The sequence below is a fragment of the Arachis ipaensis genome, chromosome B9 (genome assembly GCF_059453495.1).
Source record: "Arachis ipaensis isolate K30076 ecotype BB chromosome B9, ASM5945349v1, whole genome shotgun sequence".
Lineage (NCBI taxonomy): Eukaryota > Viridiplantae > Streptophyta > Magnoliopsida > Fabales > Fabaceae > Arachis > Arachis ipaensis.
The window spans coordinates 155,091,311-155,109,785 of NC_142444.1; the positions used below are offsets into that span (position 1 = coordinate 155,091,311).

At 36.6% G+C, this 18,475-nt stretch overlaps 4 protein-coding genes across 4 annotated transcripts; 3 read left to right on the forward strand and 1 right to left on the reverse strand.

The window, feature by feature from the left end:
* Nucleotides 1–94: 94 nt before the first annotated feature.
* LOC107617405 (Tetratricopeptide repeat (TPR)-like superfamily protein) lies at nucleotides 95–2,998 on the forward strand. The gene has a single exon (XM_088500216.1). It carries the CDS (start codon nucleotides 416–418, stop codon nucleotides 2,891–2,893), a length of 2,478 nt encoding a protein of 825 aa, XP_088356342.1. The 5' UTR covers nucleotides 95–415; the 3' UTR covers nucleotides 2,894–2,998.
* A 3,449-nt stretch (nucleotides 2,999–6,447) lies between these two features.
* Nucleotides 6,448–7,301, forward strand: LOC148546879 (uncharacterized). Its single transcript, XM_088500217.1, has 2 exons — nucleotides 6,448–7,017; nucleotides 7,113–7,301. The coding sequence occupies exons 1-2, from the start codon at nucleotides 6,448–6,450 to the stop codon at nucleotides 7,299–7,301; spliced, it is 759 nt and encodes a 252-aa protein (XP_088356343.1).
* A 1,573-nt stretch (nucleotides 7,302–8,874) lies between these two features.
* Nucleotides 8,875–12,346, reverse strand: LOC107618381 (RING/U-box superfamily protein). The gene is made up of 7 exons (XM_016320427.3): nucleotides 11,788–12,346; nucleotides 10,779–11,130; nucleotides 10,644–10,684; nucleotides 9,994–10,035; nucleotides 9,779–9,900; nucleotides 9,588–9,696; nucleotides 8,875–9,180 (listed from the first exon to the last, which is right to left on the reverse strand). The coding sequence occupies exons 1-7, from the start codon at nucleotides 12,106–12,108 to the stop codon at nucleotides 9,133–9,135; spliced, it is 1,035 nt and encodes a 344-aa protein (XP_016175913.1). The 5' UTR covers nucleotides 12,109–12,346; the 3' UTR covers nucleotides 8,875–9,132.
* Nucleotides 12,347–14,330: 1,984 nt separating this feature from the next.
* On the forward strand, nucleotides 14,331–15,293 carry LOC107616211 (uncharacterized). Its single transcript, XM_016318200.1, has 3 exons — nucleotides 14,331–14,424; nucleotides 14,542–14,663; nucleotides 14,709–15,293. The coding sequence occupies exons 1-3, from the start codon at nucleotides 14,331–14,333 to the stop codon at nucleotides 15,291–15,293; spliced, it is 801 nt and encodes a 266-aa protein (XP_016173686.1).
* The last annotated feature ends 3,182 nt before the right edge of the window (nucleotides 15,294–18,475 follow it).

Genomic DNA, 18,475 nt, shown 5'->3' on the forward strand with positions numbered 1-18,475 from the left:
ACAATTGTGGAAGTAGCAAAGAATTCAATATATTAGAAATGCAACTATATATAACTGACTTCAATGTTAAATAGAGCAGTGTAATAGATTGAAAAGCAAAAATGGTATGGCATAAAGGTAATTGAAGTATTACAATGATCATTGTTCCAAAAGAGCAAAACCCAAATATTTAAAATAAAGATCTTATAGGACATGAACAAAGGCCGTGCTTTAGTATCTTAATCTCAAGGAAGCTTAAAAATAGACAAATTCATAGGGAAAAGGAACTTCTAAACGGGTCATGTGCTGTGTGATTCACCAAGAGATCCTACAGTAGCCAACCTAACTACCTAAGTGAAACTATTGGACTAATATTACGAACATTTTCTTACAGGGTGTAACACACTCTCTCTCTCTCTCTCTCTCTCTCTCTCTCATGGCAGTGCGAATCCTCAAACCGAATCCCTGTGCTCTTTGTCATCTCTTATTCTCCAAAAGATTACGACTTTCAACTTCCACCACTCGTTCGGTTTCTCAAGCACCCACTTCTTCTTCTTTTTCTTCTACGCACGTCGATGCCCTGATCTCCATCTTCACCAAACGACCCTTCACTCCAGACACCCCTGAACTCACCCAAATCGCACCCTTCCTCACCTCTCACCTCGTCGAATCCGTCCTCAACCGCTTCCACAGCTGGAAGCTCGCTCACACATTCTTCAATTGGGCTTCAACCCAACATGGCTACCGCCACACTTGCTACACCTACAATGCCATGGCTTCAATTTTGTCCCGTTCCCGCCAAATTCCTCCTTTGAAGTCTCTTCTCAAAGACATCGTCCAATCTCGTTGCTCTTTCCCCCCTGGGGCACTCGGTTTCTTGGTTCGGTGCCTGGGCAGTGCTGGGTTGGTTGAAGAAGCAAACGAGGTGTTTGATGAAATGCGCCTGAAGGGTCTCTGCATTCCAAATGATTACTCTTACAATTGCTTGTTGGAGGCTTTGTCTAAGTCTGGTTCCGTTGATTTGATGAAGAAGAGGTTGAACGAAATGCACAGATTTGGTTGGGAATTTGATAAGTTCACTTTGACCCCGGTCATGCAGGCATATTGCAATTCTCGCAGGTTTGAAGAGGCTTTGAGTGTTTATAACACAATGCAGGAGAAGGGTTGGGTTGATGAACGTGTTTGGACCATGCTGGCTTTGTCTTTCAGCAAGTGGGGTGAGGTGGATAAGGCGTTTGAGTTGGTGGAGAGAATGGAGGAGCAGAGAATGAGAATGAATGAGAAGACTTACTGTGTTCTGATTCATGGGTTTGTGAAAGAGTCTCGGATTGATAAGGCCCTCCAGTTGTTTGATAAAATGAGGAAGGCTGGTTTCACTCCTGATGTTTCCTTGTATGATGTTCTGATTAGAGGACTGTGCAGGAATAAAGAGACTAACAAAGCTTTGAGCTTGATTTCGGACATGAAGGAACTTGGCATCCTACCTGATGTTCGAATCCTCACGAACTTGCTGTCATCTTTTTCAGACAAGACTATGGTTGTGAGAATACTAGAAGAAATCCCGGAAGAGGAAGATGATAAAACTGTTGTTTTGATTTATAATGCTGTTTTGAATAGTTATGTTGGTGATGGGTTGATGGATGAAGCTTATCACCTTCTTCAGATGATGATTCGAAGCAAATCTGGTACTGATGCTGATACAAATAATTTCATCAGAGTCAAGAGATTGGTTTTACCTAATATCACATCCTTCAGCATTGTTATTGATGGCCTGCTCAAAAATGGTCAGCTGGACCTTGCGCTGAGCCTCGTCCATGATATGCAACAATTAGCTTGCAAACCAAATATTTCAATCTATAACAATCTGATCAATGATCTATGCAATTCCAATAGATTGGAGGAAAGCTTTGAGCTTTTGACAGCGATGAAAGAATCAGGAATTGAACCAACTCATTTCACTCACAACTCAATATATGGGTGCCTGTGTAAAAGGAAGGATGTTTCAGGAGCCATCAATATGCTGAAGGAGATGCGTGCTTGTGGGCATGAACCGTGGATAAAACATTCAACCTGTATTGTGAAAGAGCTATCTGATCATGGGAGGGCAATAGAAGCATGTAAGTTCCTTAACAGCATGATTCAAGAAGGTTTCCTTCCTGATATAGTGTCCTATTCTCCAGCAATTGGTGGCTTGATCAAGATGCAGGAATTGGATCAAGCTCTGAAGTTATTCAGGGATTTGTGTTCTCGTGGCCACTGTCCTGATGTGGTTGCTTACAACATAATGATAAGTGGGCTTTGCAAAGCCAACAGATTCGCAGAGGCTGAAAATTTGTTAGATGACATTGTTTTGAAGGGTCTCTCTCCCTCAGTTGTTACATACAATTTGCTAATTGATTTTTGTTGCAAGAATGGTTCTATTGATAAGGCTATGGCGATTCTTTCCAAAATGTCTGGAGAAGGTAGGGAACCAAATATCATTACATACACAACTTTGGTAGATGGATTATGCAGAGAAGACAGGCCTGATGATGCTCTATTGGTTTGGAAAGAGATGGAAAAAAAGGGTTGTCCGCCGAATCGAATTGCTTTCATGGCACTCATTCATGGTCTTTGCAAATGCGGTAGGCCAATTACAGCCCTCCGTCGTTTGCGCGAAATGGAACAGAGAGAAATGAAAGCCGACTCATTCATCTATATTGCATTGATGAGCGCTTTCTTGTCTGATCTAAACTTGATCTCAGCATTTGAGATTTTCAAAGAGATGGTTGATTCAGAATCTTTTCCTGAACCCCATGATAAAAATTACAGTATTGCCGTAGATGCGATAAGTAGATTTTCTAATGATCATCAAACATCCTCTGGTATCCAGGTTCTAAGGGAAGAGGGAAAAATCCCAACACATGGTTTTTGACTGTTTGGAGTGAAAATGTTGATCTTTTCTAGTCAACCACTTTTAGCTATATCTAAAGGAAGTCAAAGTTACATATCAAATTGGAAAAGGAACAAAAGAATGAAAGAGAAGGAGGGAACCAGGATACGTTCGTTTACAGAGACAGGATGTTGAGACATGAAGAAACAGAGACACAAAGTCATGTTTGACAGAGGAGACATGGATAGAAATAATATGTCTAGAGATATTGAATTAGTGTATTTTGTATCAATTCTAACAAAAAAGACATTAAGACACTAACAAAAAACACAACTTATTTTTTATTTTTTTTTTTATTATTCTTGTTAATTTTTCATAATTATATTTTTTATTATTATATTTTTTTGTCTCAAATTTTTTGAATGAAAAAATAAAAATAAATTAAATTTTCATCATTTGTTCTAGTTTATCAACCAAACAGAATACAAGAACATAAAATTTTGTGTCTCTATCCTTTATGTCTCCCACTTGGAAGGAATGAAGTAATAAATGATGGTAGAAACTCAAATGTAGTCGACTTCACATAAAGTTGATAGCTGGGAGTCGTTGGATAAAAATTTAGTCAAATTAATCAGATCATCTAAACACGAATAAAATACGAATATTTTAGAAACTTAGTCATTAAAAATTTATCAAACACAAATATTTTATTAGCGTTTTTAGAAATTTATTTAAAATATTACTCTTTTCTCTGAGTTTTTTTTTTTCAATTTTTGAATGTGATAGATTAAAATGTGGAATTATGAAATTTACTTCTAGTTTGTAGTGAGTAAATTCCCAAAGTAATCCCTCAGATTGAGCTCGCGCACCAATGTTATCCCTGACTTTCGAAATGCTCTAATTGCACCCTTCAGATTGAGCTCCGTGCGAAATCCTGGTCCTTCCACCCAATTTCGGCGTGACTCAGCAACCGGAGCGCTGAGCTGACTGCTTATGGTCCACATAGGCAGCCTTAAACGACGCCGTTTTGCCTGGAGGGTGTTAATGAATTAGGACGACGTCGTTTTGCCTTGGAGGGGAATTGAAAGGTTGCTTGGGGAGAGGGTTGATCATTCGTTAGTCTTTCTCCTACTTCTCTTCAAACGTTTCTTCTCTTTTTCGTCCAGAGAATGCTGTGACGTTAGGGCACGTTCTTGACTAAGTTCATTGGCAGGAGAAGGAAGGACACCACAGGTACGAAGTTGTTGAGGCAGAGGGTATCGTCATCGTCAGCTACAACAAGGTTAGTAATACAATGTGTAGTTGAAGTTTAAATTTTTTTTTTTTTTGGTTTCCATTGATGGCTCTTCACGTGGTGTGTTGATTGAAGGAGATTTCATCTTCGTTTGGTGTTTTGTTTAGATTTCTATGTTAGGTTTTTTGTGGTTACGCTGTTAGCATAGGGTTTGGGTTGCTCTGTTTTTTTTATGTATCCAAGAAAGATTGTTTCCTCTAATGATACGGTTCTCTAGTTATGGTCAGAAGTTAGTGTTGCATGTGTTTAATTTGTTTGTTTACTTATCTCGCAGATATATGAAGTACTAAACATTATGTTTCATCATGGAGGAACTTTTGAAAATGGTGTGGATGGAAAAATTGGTTACTACAGAAACTGCCTTGGTGATGTTGAGGTGGATAGGCTGGAAGTATTTTACCTGAGAAACTATTATAAGGAGCTAGGTTATGACAGAATGAAGGAAGTTTGGTGGCTTGTACCTGAAAAGAGTATAGGGGAGGGATTGAGGAAGTTAAAGAGTGATGCAGACCTAAGAGAGATGTGTGAGATGGGTTCACAGAATGCGGGTCTTGTTGATATCTACATTGAACATGAGGTTTCGTCATCTGAACTGATAGAAGGGAAGGAGGTTATGGTATACATTGATGATCAAGTAAGGGACCTTGGGACGCAAGCTAAGGAAAATGTTGCAGCTGCCCCACACGATGGTGCTAGGCCAAATGATGAAAAGAATCCTACTGCTAATATGAGTCGACCTAGGGAGGAAGGGGTTAAAGCATCTGTTAAGGTGCCGATTGAACAAAAACTTAAAAAGAAGGCCAAGAACACCCCGAAACCAAATCAAACAAAAGTTCATAGGAGGTATTGCCTGAAGTCTGCCACTGGGATAGGAGGCACAAAGGCTCAGAAAAAGAAGCAGGGTAGCAAGATCCCAGTGATGTTGATGTCCTCTGATGAGGAGTCCTCTAATTTTGATGATAGTTCAGAAGATGAGCCCTATAAACCAGTAAGGAAAAACAACTCATCTGATTCATGTGCTGCGGACCATGTTCCTTCACGTAAGGTAAAAGGTAAGAAGAAAACAAGTAATAAGAGTGATTCACAGGATAAGGGTAAGGGGAAGAATAAGATGAAGGAGAAGATTTGTGTTGATGACGATGCTTTTGTGGAGATTAATTCTGATGTTGAAGTGGATTTTGGGAAAGTAGGAACTGATAAGAATGATGATTATGATGCATACAATCCTGGGACCGATTCTGATGGTGCCAACTCTTGGCATTCATTGGAGATGAAAACCCCACCCAATTCTGAAGACGAATTAGAAGAGGAGACCGAGTCTGATGAGGTGTTTCCAGTTTTTAGAGAGGGGGCTAGGTTCGGGGAGCTTCACTTAGAGGTTAGAATAAAGTTTAATACGAAGTGGAATTTTAAAGAGGCTGTTAGGGAGTACACCATCCAGGAGGGAAGGCGTATTCGATTCAATAAAAATGATAGGAAGAGGCTTAGGGCAGTTTGCAAGGTGAAGGAATGCAGTTGGGTTATCTTTGCTTCCAAGGACCGAGACGATACTTGCTGGCAATTGAAGACTTTCAGAGATGATCATAGCTATGCAAGAGAGGATAAGAACAGAGCAGTCAATCGTAACTGGGTCGCTAGTAAGCTGGTGAAGAAAGTCAGAAAGTATTCCAACTTCAGGCATTGTGATGCAAACACCTTCTTCAAGATCAAGTATGATCTGTCATTGAATAGGAACTCGATCTCAAGGGCACTATCTGATGCTAGAAACCTTATATATGGTGAGGGACTATGGGGAGACACTGTTAAAGACCAACCCAGGTTCAACTGTCCAAATTTACACCATTCCACAGCCAAACGGTGATGTCATATTTGAGAAAATGTATGTGTGTTTAAGTGGCTGCAAGAATGGATTTAAGGCAGGATGTCGTCCACTCATTTAAGGCAGGACTACTTTAGATGCACGATAGCAAAAGTTAGGGACAATTATGGTGCGTTTAATACAAACTCAGGGACTATTATGGTGAAAATATTAAAATTCAGGGTCTACTATGGTGAAAATATAAAAAATCAAAGTCTATTATGGTGAACATATAACTGTGTATTCTATAAACTTCTCTCTACTGTATCTGAGTTAATTATTATTTGCATCCACTCTGTGTTGCAAGGACTCATAAATGCTGTACAGGAGGTGATGCCCAATGTGCATCACCGTTTCTGTGTATGACATTTGTGGAGGAATTTCAACAAGCAATGGAAAGATCTGAACAAGTGGCCAGAGGATTTTTGCCACAAGCTCCTCACAATGGAGTCGTACAAAGCCACTTACTCCCACCACATAAATTCTTTACCTGACCAACAATTATGGGAAAGATCTGAGAACAACAGACCATTGACACCTTTGGATAAAAGGAAACCTGGACAGCTCCAAACTAAGAGAAGGAAGGATGCGGATGAGGGGGGTCAGTCTAACAAGAAATCAAAGCCAACCACCACTCTGAAGAGACAGCTACGACCATTCACTTGCAAGTATTGCTTGCAGAAAGGTTATACAAAAAGAGGGTGTGAGAAGAAGAAGGCTGCTGAAGCTGCAGAGGCTACGAAGAAGAAAGCTACGGAGGCTGCTGCTAAAGACCCTAAGGCTGCTGCTCAGAATGTCACTGCAACTGCCTCTGCGTCAGCTACAACAACTACTTCCAATGCACCTCAAGCTGCAAGTGCCTCTGCTACTGCTACAGGCTCTGGAACTGCAACAACGTCTGCTACTGCTACTGCATCTGCCGCTGCTCCTGCCACTCTTGTGGAAATGAATGTCCAGCAGGCTGAGATTGATTTGTCTCAGCCCTCATACTCTGAAACTGAAAACTCCCAAAAGGTATTGTGTTTAATAATGCTTCATGTAATGTGTTTTTATTATTTGACAATCATCTTATTTTCTAGGCCTTATGTAAGGTATTGTCTGCATTGCAGGAGCATGAACAAAAGAGGAAGACACCTACAAGACCTGGGAAACTGTCACTTAGAAGAAGGTCACCTACTCCAACTGGCTCTGCATCATTCAATCCAATGGAGGGCGCTAGTGAGGCAACTGCAGCAAGGCTGGCCAACTTCCTTAAGTTTGTGCCCATCCCAGGGTTCAAACCGCCAAGAAAGAAGTGATTATGTTCCTAGCTTTTGGTTGAAATTCTGAAAGTTTGTAATATTTTGTGAAACAATTATCTTAGTCTTTTTTGTTTGGTCATGGTGATTCATAGACACCTCTGCAACTTTTAAATACTAAGTTGGAATCTAACTGAAACAATGCTCAGTATTTTTTTGCTTGTTATTGTCATCAATGCATTATTGCAGAATTTTATATGAACTAATGTTATTGTCATTCAGTTATGAATTATGCCTTATGTAAGGTTTTGCTATTGTTGCTTATCCATAACATAATTGGATGTTCAATTATGTTTACAAAAACAAAACCAAATAGTCATTCAATATATCAAAAACAAACTAATGTCAATTACATTGTTCATAAACTGGATTCACTGGTTCTGTGTTTCAGTTCTCTACCTAATCAAACCTTCAACAGTAACATCAACACAAACACAAATAACACGAATACCCCTAAACCAAGCACTTGGACCATCAGCTTTACATTTCTCACATCTGCTTCCAGTTTGCCCACCTTCCATGCAATGTTCATCTTCATCCCACTATGCTCATCTTCTTCATCAGACTTCAGCGGCACCTCATCCTGTACAGAATCTGTTCAGACAAATAACTCACACCAATTCTTTCCACTAGTCTGCAAATATGCATCAACCTTATCAAACAACTACCTCAACTAACCAACACTAGAAACTTCCGCCAGTAAATGCACTCATGTTATAATTCGAACATCCGAAGAACGGCTTATTAGGATGACTCTCCATCCTTGACCACCGAAGGACAGGCCTACACCCATAACCACACCACTCTGGAACTGCTGAACGCCGGCTATGCACTTTGTTCCTTTTCCAATTTCCGGTCGCAGATGAGTGATTCGACCTTCGAGAAGCGTGACTGTCACTCATGGCGGGAGAGGACGAAGAAGAAGAATAAGAGGAAGAGGGAAGAAAAGCTTGAGCTGAACGACGACCAATTTACACAAGAAGAGGGAAGAACAACTTTGGTTTATAATTGGTAACAGGGACTAATTCGGAGAATTCGGAGATTCTTTAATGACACTCCACATCAGCTAGCTGTTTAAGGCTGCCTACGTGGACCATAAGCAGCCAACTCAGCGCTCTAGCTACTGAGTCACGCCGGAATTGGGTGGAAGGACCAGGATTTCAAACGAAGCTCAATCTGAAAGGTGCAATTAGAGCATTTTAAAAATCAGGGATAACATTAGTGCACGGACTCAATTTGAGAGACTACTTTGGAAATTTACTCAGTTTGTAGTTGGATTCTTTTTTTTTTTTTCCCAATACTTTAGAGTCGTTTCATTAGGGATTTTCAGTCTTCATGATGTACCACCTGAATTCATAGCTTCCTCAAATAAAACCGTACCACATTTATCTCCCGACAATGCTACGTAACCAACCGGCTGCACGTAGCTTCTCAGAAGAAGATGACGTATCCCTTGGTCCAAACTCCAAAGTAAACAACAACGTAAAGACTGCGACATATTGAATTCTTGGTAGGGAGTACTAAAAAAATAGTTAAATACAGAGAGAGAGAGAGAGAGAGAGAGAGAGAGAGAGAGAGAGTAACTAGCCACTTTATCCTGTAGTGTGGAAAACAAAAAGGGAAAATTAAAATGGGCTCTGCTAAAACGCCAGTCATTCCATTTAAAGACAATCTGAGAGCTGATTCCAAAAGTTACAATTAAAACCCAGGGCAGAGAAGAGGGATAACCACAAACTATTCTCCCCAATATGGCATGTACTAATATAAGGGATAATAGCCCTCAACTTGCACAGTTTTTCTTCATTTTGAAGGACAGCTATTAAACCCCCTACTAGCTGCTCCCGGAAGCAGATACCTCAGTACTGCAAACAGGGCAAACCTGCGGACAAAGACACGTTAAACAAAAGCTTCATTACAATTTACACACACTATCATGAAAAGGACAGGGTAATGAAACTTAATGTTAATATATGGTGCTGTTAGATTTATAATGAAACTTCAGCAAAGAGGATCCCAATCAAAAGACTAGCCTATTGGGTTGAAGGACTACATGGCTAAAGGACTACATTGAATTTACTTATTTGCTCTATTTTTGACTCATAATACCTTCCATCCTTCAACTCGACTAAAATAGAAGTGGTCTCGTACCTGAAAGAAATCCATCTTTTTTCTTTGTTTTATTTACATAAAGCCCATATTTAAATTTGATTCCATCATGTTACCCTAAATGCATGCTTTCAGACATAAAGAAGAATATACATCATGAGGAGAGAAGAATAACAATACCTTGTTTATTTTCAACCAATTATTGATGCACTCAGGATGGTACAGATGTTTGCAGGAAAGAACTGTCAAGGACTCGTCGTCCTCATAGTCCATCCGACAGATGACACACCTGAAACAGCGCAACAGAATCAGGTGCCTCAGCATATCTTGATTACAGCTCATGTTAAAAAAACAACAGAATTTGCACATACGAATCATTGCTTCCATGTTGATCACTCCCAGTCTTGTACTTGATTGATGGCAGACCGGCAAGAGTATCAGTTGAAAGACCTCTGCTCTCAGTTCCAACTACTTCACCCAATGCCAGTAATTCCTAAAACAATTGAAGCTAGTCTTAGAAAATGGCATCAAAGGGGATACAGAGGATAGTAGGCATTACACAAAATTTCTGTATATAGAAAGCCACCTCATATGAAAGTTCATCTGGATCAACATCTTCCCATGCATCCTGCAGGTCCATATATTCAATCGTACATAAGTTGCATGATTATATGTAACTATATAAAAGGTGAGAAAATAAATCCAGTTTGATCAATCAAGATTCAAGAATAGCAATTTTGACTTGAAATGGAAGGAATTAGTTATATTGTTGATACAAAGATATTACTTTGTCATCAAACTTCCATTTTGCATTATTTTATAACATCACTTCATTCTCAAATATCCAAAACGAAGGAAACGACAGTCAATTTCTATCTCCAAGGTTTTAATATTAAATTAAATATATGGGAAGATTAACAGCTAATGTGTTCGTAAGAGGAAGTACAAGTCAAGCTAATCTATCTAAATGTGGAAAGAATTTGGACCAAAAAGTTAAAATCTGTACTTGAAAACATGCATTCGGAATGAGCCTACTGGATTAATTTATTCCATATAAGGCTAAGCCCACCAAGTGAGATACCCCATTTTTAATGGAAGACATTCCCTTATGTGGTACTCAGGTTTCACGACTTTTAAATGTTTGGTACGTTGTCCATGAGTATGTCCAAGTTCCCGCACACAAAGATTAAATCATGAGTATGCTAAAAGGCACATAAACAAAGCAAAGGCGTTTACCTGAGAATTAGCACCATGCTCCTCTGCTTCCCCAGCCTCGCCTGTAATTGAAATTGAAATTAGCAGTTTGAACAACTGAATGATTTAAAAATATGTAATCTCAACAGATTTTCCATTTGAAGCCTAGAAACTTACGGTCATTTATCCCAGCAAGTGCCAGGAGTCTAGCTGCCATTTCCCTCTCTTCAGCCTCTTGTAATGCCCTTGCATAGGCTTCATCACTTGAAAATACATCTGGATCAAATTCAATGCTAGGATTATCATGTTCTCCAGCATCATCATGAGCATGGACATCAAATGCATCTTCATCTTCATTCTCATAATCCTCCTCGTCATCATCATCGTCGTCCTCATCGTCTTCATCCAGATCAGTTCCATCATGCAGATCATCAAAATCATCTCCATCATCATGCAAATAACTCCCAGCTTCCCAACTTCCATAGTCACTTCCTTCATTATTCATTCTAAGCATCATGTATGCCCTTTCCTGTTAAATAATTAAATCCAACAACATATTAACCAGAGGAAAATAAAATCAAGAGCATTTGTGAACCATGACTGCCACAGGATAATGCTGATAATATTGTGTTAATACTTTACATATATACACTACACTTCCTCGCGAGGTTTCTAAAACAAACTAGTGCATCTCAATATAAACATGTAATATCTTTTTCTCCGACTATCTTTCTATAACATTCCAACATGTTATCAATGTGGGACTTGAATCAAGGATATTCATGACACAGTATGAACTATGAAGCCTATAATTTCAATTGAGAATAAATAAAAAATCCTTATCAAAGATATAGAGGCTTAGTGTTCTGCATGTTCATGATCTACTACCTGTTAATACACATACAGTTGTGGAAAGCAATACTAGTTCTAGTTCAGGGGTATTGGGATTTAAACTGTTTAAGGCATTCTAATTCAGAAAACAACTTCAATTATCTGAAATTCATCTTAGTTACTTTAATATGAATCGAGTCAAAACAACAAAAATTAGTGTTAAAACCTTACAAACTCACTTCATTGCGTTCTCCATACCCAGATTTCTCCCCACCCAACCACAACCAAATGGCACCACCAAAGACGAAGGATCAAAAACGAGAAAACGAATCAAAGATAAGAGAAGGAGAAGAACCTGTTCCTGAAGGGTTCGGGCAAGGGCAAGGTCAGCATCGACCTGGCTGAGATTGGTGAAAGGGGTTCTCGAAGGTTGCCGAGAAGCAGATCCAGTTTGTTCCCCTTCACCGCCTTCGCCACCGTCACCGTCTTCTTCTGCTTCTGCTTCTTCCTCTTCTTCTTCATCCACTTGCTCCGCCATGTGCTCCTCCACGCCGTTGTTGAAATTGGTGCGGTCCTCTTCCTCGTTGTGGCTGTTTGATTTCCCACCGGCAATTGCGAGTTTGGCGGTGGCGGTGGCGCTGCCGTTGGTGTTGGTGGCGGCGGTGTCGTTCTCCATCGGAGCCAGAAACAAAGAAGAGAGAGTCGCAGACTCAACACAAACACGAAAAGGTGAATACGGAGAAGAAAAGATGAACGAATCCAAGTATCACACAGAATATATACTCTCTTTCTTAATTATTATTTAAGCTTTAAATATCTATTTTTTTTTTCTCCCTAGAAAAAATATTTTTAATTTTCCTTCAACCAAATTTGAAATTAGTCCATTTTCATAATTGTCATTAACGGTCTGCACTAATTATTAAAAAAGATGAGATAAGATACGATATATATAAGATAAAAAAATTATTGTCAGGTTCGTAATAATTCATATTTTTTTTAGAAAGATAAGATACAATAATTTATTTTTAAAATATTCTTTAATTTATCTTATATCAACTATAAAAACAAATATTCTAAAAATATTTAATTCTTTATTTAGATGCTGAACCTAAAATTTAAAAATAATTGTAGATGTTAATTTTTTTAAAAATTAGATCAAATATACTTTTTATCCTTGAAATTTATTATAAATTTTAAAAATATCTCTAAATTTTATTTTATATTAATTTTATTTCTAACATTTTCGATTTATATTAAATATATTTCTAACGGCTAATTTTTCAAAATATTTATGACCAATTTAATAATAATTTCACAAAAAATAATCTTTAATACAAGCAAATTAAACATAATTATCATGCATTATTATCGGATTGGTCCTAATATTTTTTTAAAATTTAGCTATCAATGATATGTTTGATACAAATCAAAATTTTTTTAAATAAAATTAAAACAAAATAAAATTTATAAATATTTATAAAACTTTTGTCAAGTTTCAGAAAAAAAAGATATACTTCACAATTTTTAAATTTTAATTAACAAATCTGATAATCAGATTTGAGAGATAACGAAATAATTGAAAAAATTTAACTCTCAAATTTTATGAAGATATAAATCTTAAAATTTAATAAAATATAAGAGTCAAATTTGTGTTAAAATTTAATAGAACATAATTTTAAAAATTAAATTTATATTTAAAAAAATAAAAAATCTAATACTATAAATCTAAGAGTCAAATTTATAATATTCAAAATTTGACTGATTTGTTGATATATGACTTCATATCATAAAAAAATACATCAAGTTCTAACAATACTAAAAAATATTATTGTTAGCCTAATATTAAAATTAGATAATGGCACTTGTCATGTATTTTTTTTTTTTTTTTTTGTGCATGATGGACTAATTTTTCTTATATGGATGAAAATATTATGTTATATGTTGTTATTGGAATTACTGGTAATTTTTAATATAGAGTTAATTTTTTTAAATTATTATTAAATAAATTAGATAATCAAATTTGTTGAGGGACAAAAAAGATATAAAATTAAAAGGTTCGATTTTAATAGGAGCAAATTCTTTTTCGACCACTACACAAATTGGTAAATTCAATCTCTGAAATCTTTTTTTATAAAAAAGTGAACAATAAAAATTCGTGAATACAATTTCCGCACAACACCATTACAAAAAAAGAAATCGAATGTACAACTGCCAACACCAGTGAATCTATGGATCACCTCCCTGTTGTACACACACTCCTAGGCAATATTAACATTTAATTTTTTTGTCCGTAATATTAAGAGAATATAACTCTTTTAAAATTAAGTTAATTTTATTTTGATAATATAAATTAAAACAAAAAATATAAAATTAAATTATTTTTATAAAAAATCATAAGAGAAAAATATTCATTAACTAAAAAGATCAGAATTTTTATAAATAAAAAAATTAAATAATAATTTTTTTTAGGACAAAACACACAACTAAACCAACTAGGAGGATAAATTATAGGATTCGACCAAATGCAAAAACGTAATATGGATCACCTAAAAGCATGTTTGTATGTAATTTGAATCAAACAGTTTCGAACTCTTAAATTGGTAGTAATTCGAATCATATCAATTCGAATTAGTATGGAAGTGTAATTCGAATTTAATCAATTCGAATTATGCATGGACGATGTTCTACGTAGTTCGAATCGAGCTGATTCGAATTGTGCATAGGGTAGTCCGAATTACACTAATTCGAATTATAAGGGGAACTATTCGTTATGTAGTTCGAATCTAACTTATTCGAATTATATGTATGTAATTCGAAATTGGCTGTTTCGAATTATGAAGTCCCAGACATGTATAAGTATGGTGTGAACGTGAATTCTTCTTATTAGAGTGGAACACAATGGCTAGCGAGGAGAGTTTTTTAGTGTTGGTGCATTGGTCCATTAAGAAAAAAACACACTCTGGTGTGAAGTTCACTGATAAGGATCCCCTCAGTATTTTTATGAGACCCACGACGAGCTTCGATGACTTCTTGAATTCTATAATATAGAAACTTGGGCTGCAAGGTGTGAAATGGGTGGAGAAGTTATTATATCGCATTCCCATCTCAGTGCTGCGAGATGACGTGAAGTACGACTCTTTCGTCATAGAGAGTGACGAGGATTTGAAATTTCTGTTCCATTGTCGTCGGCAGTTTCCCGAGGTCAGAACACCTGAGCTGTTGGCAAAGCTGGTTGATATGGTCTCTAACTCAGGAGGTTCGAACCGGAATACCTAGACGCCAGGTACGGTAGCTGGTTCTAGTTCGAGACCTGTTGGTGCATCTTCATCCGTGCCTGTGATTGCACCTCGGGACGAGCCTGTCGCCTCCCCATCGTTCGCCGTTGATCTCAACTGCAGTGGTGACGAAGAGGTTGGTATCATTGATAGGGTGCCGATTCCTTTACAGTGTGGAGCACCGGCTGGTATGGATGATGCATTGCCGAATGATGATGACGATGATGATGTGGAGCCGGACATCATTACTGATGATAGTGGTGATGACATTGCAGCGAGTAATACAGCTGGCAGTGGTTCTAGCTCTGGGACTCAGCAGTACCCTTTGCACTTTTCATCTTTGGATTTGGATGCCATGAGACAGGAGGGAGTTCCTGGGGAACCTAATAGATTTGGTGCCAGGGTTACCCAGGGTACCGGAGGTCTTACAGAGTTTCAAGTTGGTCAGCAGTTTCAGGATAAAAAGGAGGCTGTGTTAAGCGTGAAGACGTATAGCATCCGACGCGGGGTACAGTACAAAGTGGTGGAGTTCGATTATCGCAAGTATCTTGGGAAGTGTACTGAATTCGGGAACGGGTGCACATAGTTGATTAGAATCAGTCTCCGCCAGCACAAGGGTATTTAGGAGGTAAAACAGTACAACGGACCTCATACGTGTCTGGCGACATTGATTTCGAGCGATCACAGGAGTCTTGATTATCATGAGATCTCGGCCTTCATCATGCCGATGGTGAGAGCTAATTCATCCGTCTGCATCAATAAAATCAATAATAGCATATGACGAAACTAATTCCTTATAATGGTAACAATAAAATCATTTTGAATATACTAGTACCTCGAGGCCAAAGGCCAGCTGAACGTATCATATCCAGCGGGTCTGAATCCAGGAAACCGTCAGAAGATCGATGACTGAAGTAGGTGTAACGGTCCGGCTAACTTCACCACGTGTCTGTTCGCCACGCGGCACATGCACCGGTATAACCAAGAGAGAGCAGGTGATCCCCAGCTGTACCCACTCATGTCCTCAAGCCTAGCTACATATAGGAGTCACCTAATGTGAATGCAATTGCCAGACTTATTGACAAATAGATGAGTCCCTAACAGCATCATGATATAGGCCCAGACATACCTCCTAACAGTGGGCTCATCAGCTCCCTCAGGAAGCTCTCCAAATGTCTCCTGGAACCAGCTGCAGTTCACTGCAAACTTCTGGATTTGGTTCGCAGGAGGTAATGCACCCAGCAGCTCCTCGAACCACACCCAAGCTGGCCGATCACCCTCGATATACGTCTGAAAATCTGTCAGGCAACCACTAATATAATGTCCATCGATCGGCAGTCCTAACTGGTACGCTACGTCCTGCAGTGTAATGGTGCACTCCCCGAACGGCATATGAAACATGTGCGTCTCCGGATGCCAGTGCTCCACGAATGCACTAAACAGGGGCTCATCCAGCCTAAACCATCTCTCGTTCAGCCGGGCAAGATGGTATAACCCGACCATCTGCAAGTACGGAACGTATCTCTCATCTAAACGCATACCCTGCTGCCGTCGCATGCTCGCAATACATCGGTGGGGCCGCATAAAAAATGTAACAGAATTTCTCTCAGCTCGAAACATATTCATACAACATCATTCAATAATGTACACTACCAAATAATACAACGCCTTAACAGGGAAAATAACATCGTATATCCATCAAACTGTGCCTCTATTGATCAAATATCTTTAAATCATGTATCTTAAAAAAAATGAACAATATTATGATATAAAAATTTGGATTACTATTCATGTTAAAAAAAAAATCTTACTTCTAAAAAGTTACATCCGATTTTGCCCTTACTTCTCACAATATCCTATTTATTTGTGATCACTAATAAATCACTAGCAAAAACCGCTTATATAACAATCCTATCTAACTTAACAACGCTAAATAATGACTACCATTCTAACGTATAAAAGGCAAGAATATGAAAAAAAAAATCACATTAAATCCTAAATAAAAGAAAAAAGTTCGCACTAACCTCCTCATTGATGACACCAACTATATAGGCGACTCTATCCAAGCGATAAAGTCGGTCCGGGTTATTCCCAATCGGCTGAATATTCTGTTAAACCCTTTCTTGGAGTCGTTTGGAAAGACTTTTCTCTAGGATTTGGTGGGGTAGGGGTTTGGAATAGTGGTTCGAATGAGGTTATCTCGAATTCTATTTATAGGCAAAACCATTGTAATTCGAATTGGAGTATTTCGAAATACCATGGGTAGCTTGTTCGATGGTAATTCGAATCAGTATGTTTCGAATTACTATGGGTGTTGAAACCGGTTGCTAGTTCGAATCACTCCAATTCGAACTAGTGTGGGTTGGTGTGTGTAATTCGAATCAGGGTGATTCGAATTACTATGATGGTTTGGTCCAGGCCTAATTTGAATTGTTCCAATTCGAATTACTATGTGTACATGTAATTCGACTTGGTCTAATTCGAACTACGTACAAACGTCCTCCTGGTAGATCCTTGTAACGTTTTTCTCTTTGGTAGAATTGTGTAAAATCTGTTTCAACTTAGTTTATATGCATGTTTTGCCCAATTTTTTAGTTATTTTTTATGTAAAAGTTTAACTTTTACTAATAATAATTATTTTAATATTTATTATAAAAAATTTAAAAAATTTTAATATATTTAATTAGGTGTTAAGTGTTTAAGTTTATTACATAAACAAAAAAAAATAATTTTTATGTTTGTTTTTTAAAAATAATATTTTTTCATTCTCTATATATAAAAATATAATTAGATATTAGTATAAAAAATTATATTGATAATTACAAAATTAATTTAAAATAATTTTTTTTAAAACAATTGAATCTTGATTCTAATTATTAATCACATATTAGTATTACTTTCAAATTATATATAATAAATATTTAAAGAAAGAAAAGTAAAAATATATATTAAAAAGATAAGTGGTGAAATTTAAAATTAAATAAATATATATATAATAATAATAATTTTATGTGAATAATATTATAAATTCTTTTTTAATTATATTTAATTATAAATTTAATATATTTTTTATAATTTTATAGAATAAAAAGTAGAGAGAGATAGATAATGAGAGAGAAAAAAAAAGGAAATAGATAGAGAATTTGTTAATTTTAGAGTGATATATTTTATTTTAATTGTAATAAAAGAATATCTGATGACATATTTTGATTTGTCAAATTAGTAATATAAATTATAAGTTATATATAGAGTGAGAAAGATAAAAAGAAATAAATAAAGGGAGAAAAGTAGATAAGAGGATGGAAGAAGTGAGTTTATTAATTTTAGAGTGAAATATTTAATCTCAATTTTAATGAGAATGTGTCATGTGACACATTTTAATTGTTAAATTAGTAATATAATAATATAACTATATTTCAATTTTAATTCTATTTGTAATTAAAAATGTGATGTTGTACATATTGATTATCAAATTTGTAATTAATTCTTGATAATGATACATAAGAAGACAAAATAGAAGAAAGAATGAGAAATAAAAAAAAAAAAAAAAGGATGAGAGAATTTTTTAATTTTAGAAGAAAATATTTAATTTTTAATTACAGTAGAAGAATGACACATAACATACTTTGACGATTTTTATCTTTTATATTACAGTTCAGGTGAAATGCTATTTGTTCTTTAAATTTTCAATCTTTAGTCAACCTTTTGATTTAAATAATATTATTTAATTAATTTAAATACTCAATTTTATAAAAAATTACTTGTTTT

What these genes read in the sequence shown, in the direction of transcription:
- LOC148546879 (XM_088500217.1), top strand. Translation starts at nt 6,448, where the DNA reads ATGGAGTCGTACAAAGCCACTTACTCCCACCACATAAATTCTTTACCT. An exon ending in AAACTGAAAACTCCCAAAAG is followed by an intron (nt 7,018 to 7,112) that starts GTATTGTGTTTA and finishes TCTGCATTGCAG; the next exon opens with GAGCATGAACAAAAGAGGAA.
- LOC107617405 (XM_088500216.1), top strand. Translation starts at nt 416, where the DNA reads ATGGCAGTGCGAATCCTCAAACCGAATCCCTGTGCTCTTTGTCATCTC.
- LOC107618381 (XM_016320427.3), bottom strand. Translation starts at nt 12,108, where the DNA reads ATGGAGAACGACACCGCCGCCACCAACACCAACGGCAGCGCCACCGCC. An exon ending in CAACATGGAAGCAATGATTC is followed by an intron (nt 9,697 to 9,778) that starts GTATGTGCAAAT and finishes GCGCTGTTTCAG; the next exon opens with GTGTGTCATCTGTCGGATGG. An exon ending in ATTGGTTGAAAATAAACAAG is followed by an intron (nt 9,181 to 9,587) that starts GTATTGTTATTC and finishes CTTTGTCCGCAG; the next exon opens with GTTTGCCCTGTTTGCAGTAC.
- LOC107616211 (XM_016318200.1), top strand. Translation starts at nt 14,331, where the DNA reads ATGGCTAGCGAGGAGAGTTTTTTAGTGTTGGTGCATTGGTCCATTAAG. An exon ending in CACTGATAAGGATCCCCTCA is followed by an intron (nt 14,425 to 14,541) that starts GTATTTTTATGA and finishes TTCCCATCTCAG; the next exon opens with TGCTGCGAGATGACGTGAAG. An exon ending in CTGAGCTGTTGGCAAAGCTG is followed by an intron (nt 14,664 to 14,708) that starts GTTGATATGGTC and finishes CGGAATACCTAG; the next exon opens with ACGCCAGGTACGGTAGCTGG.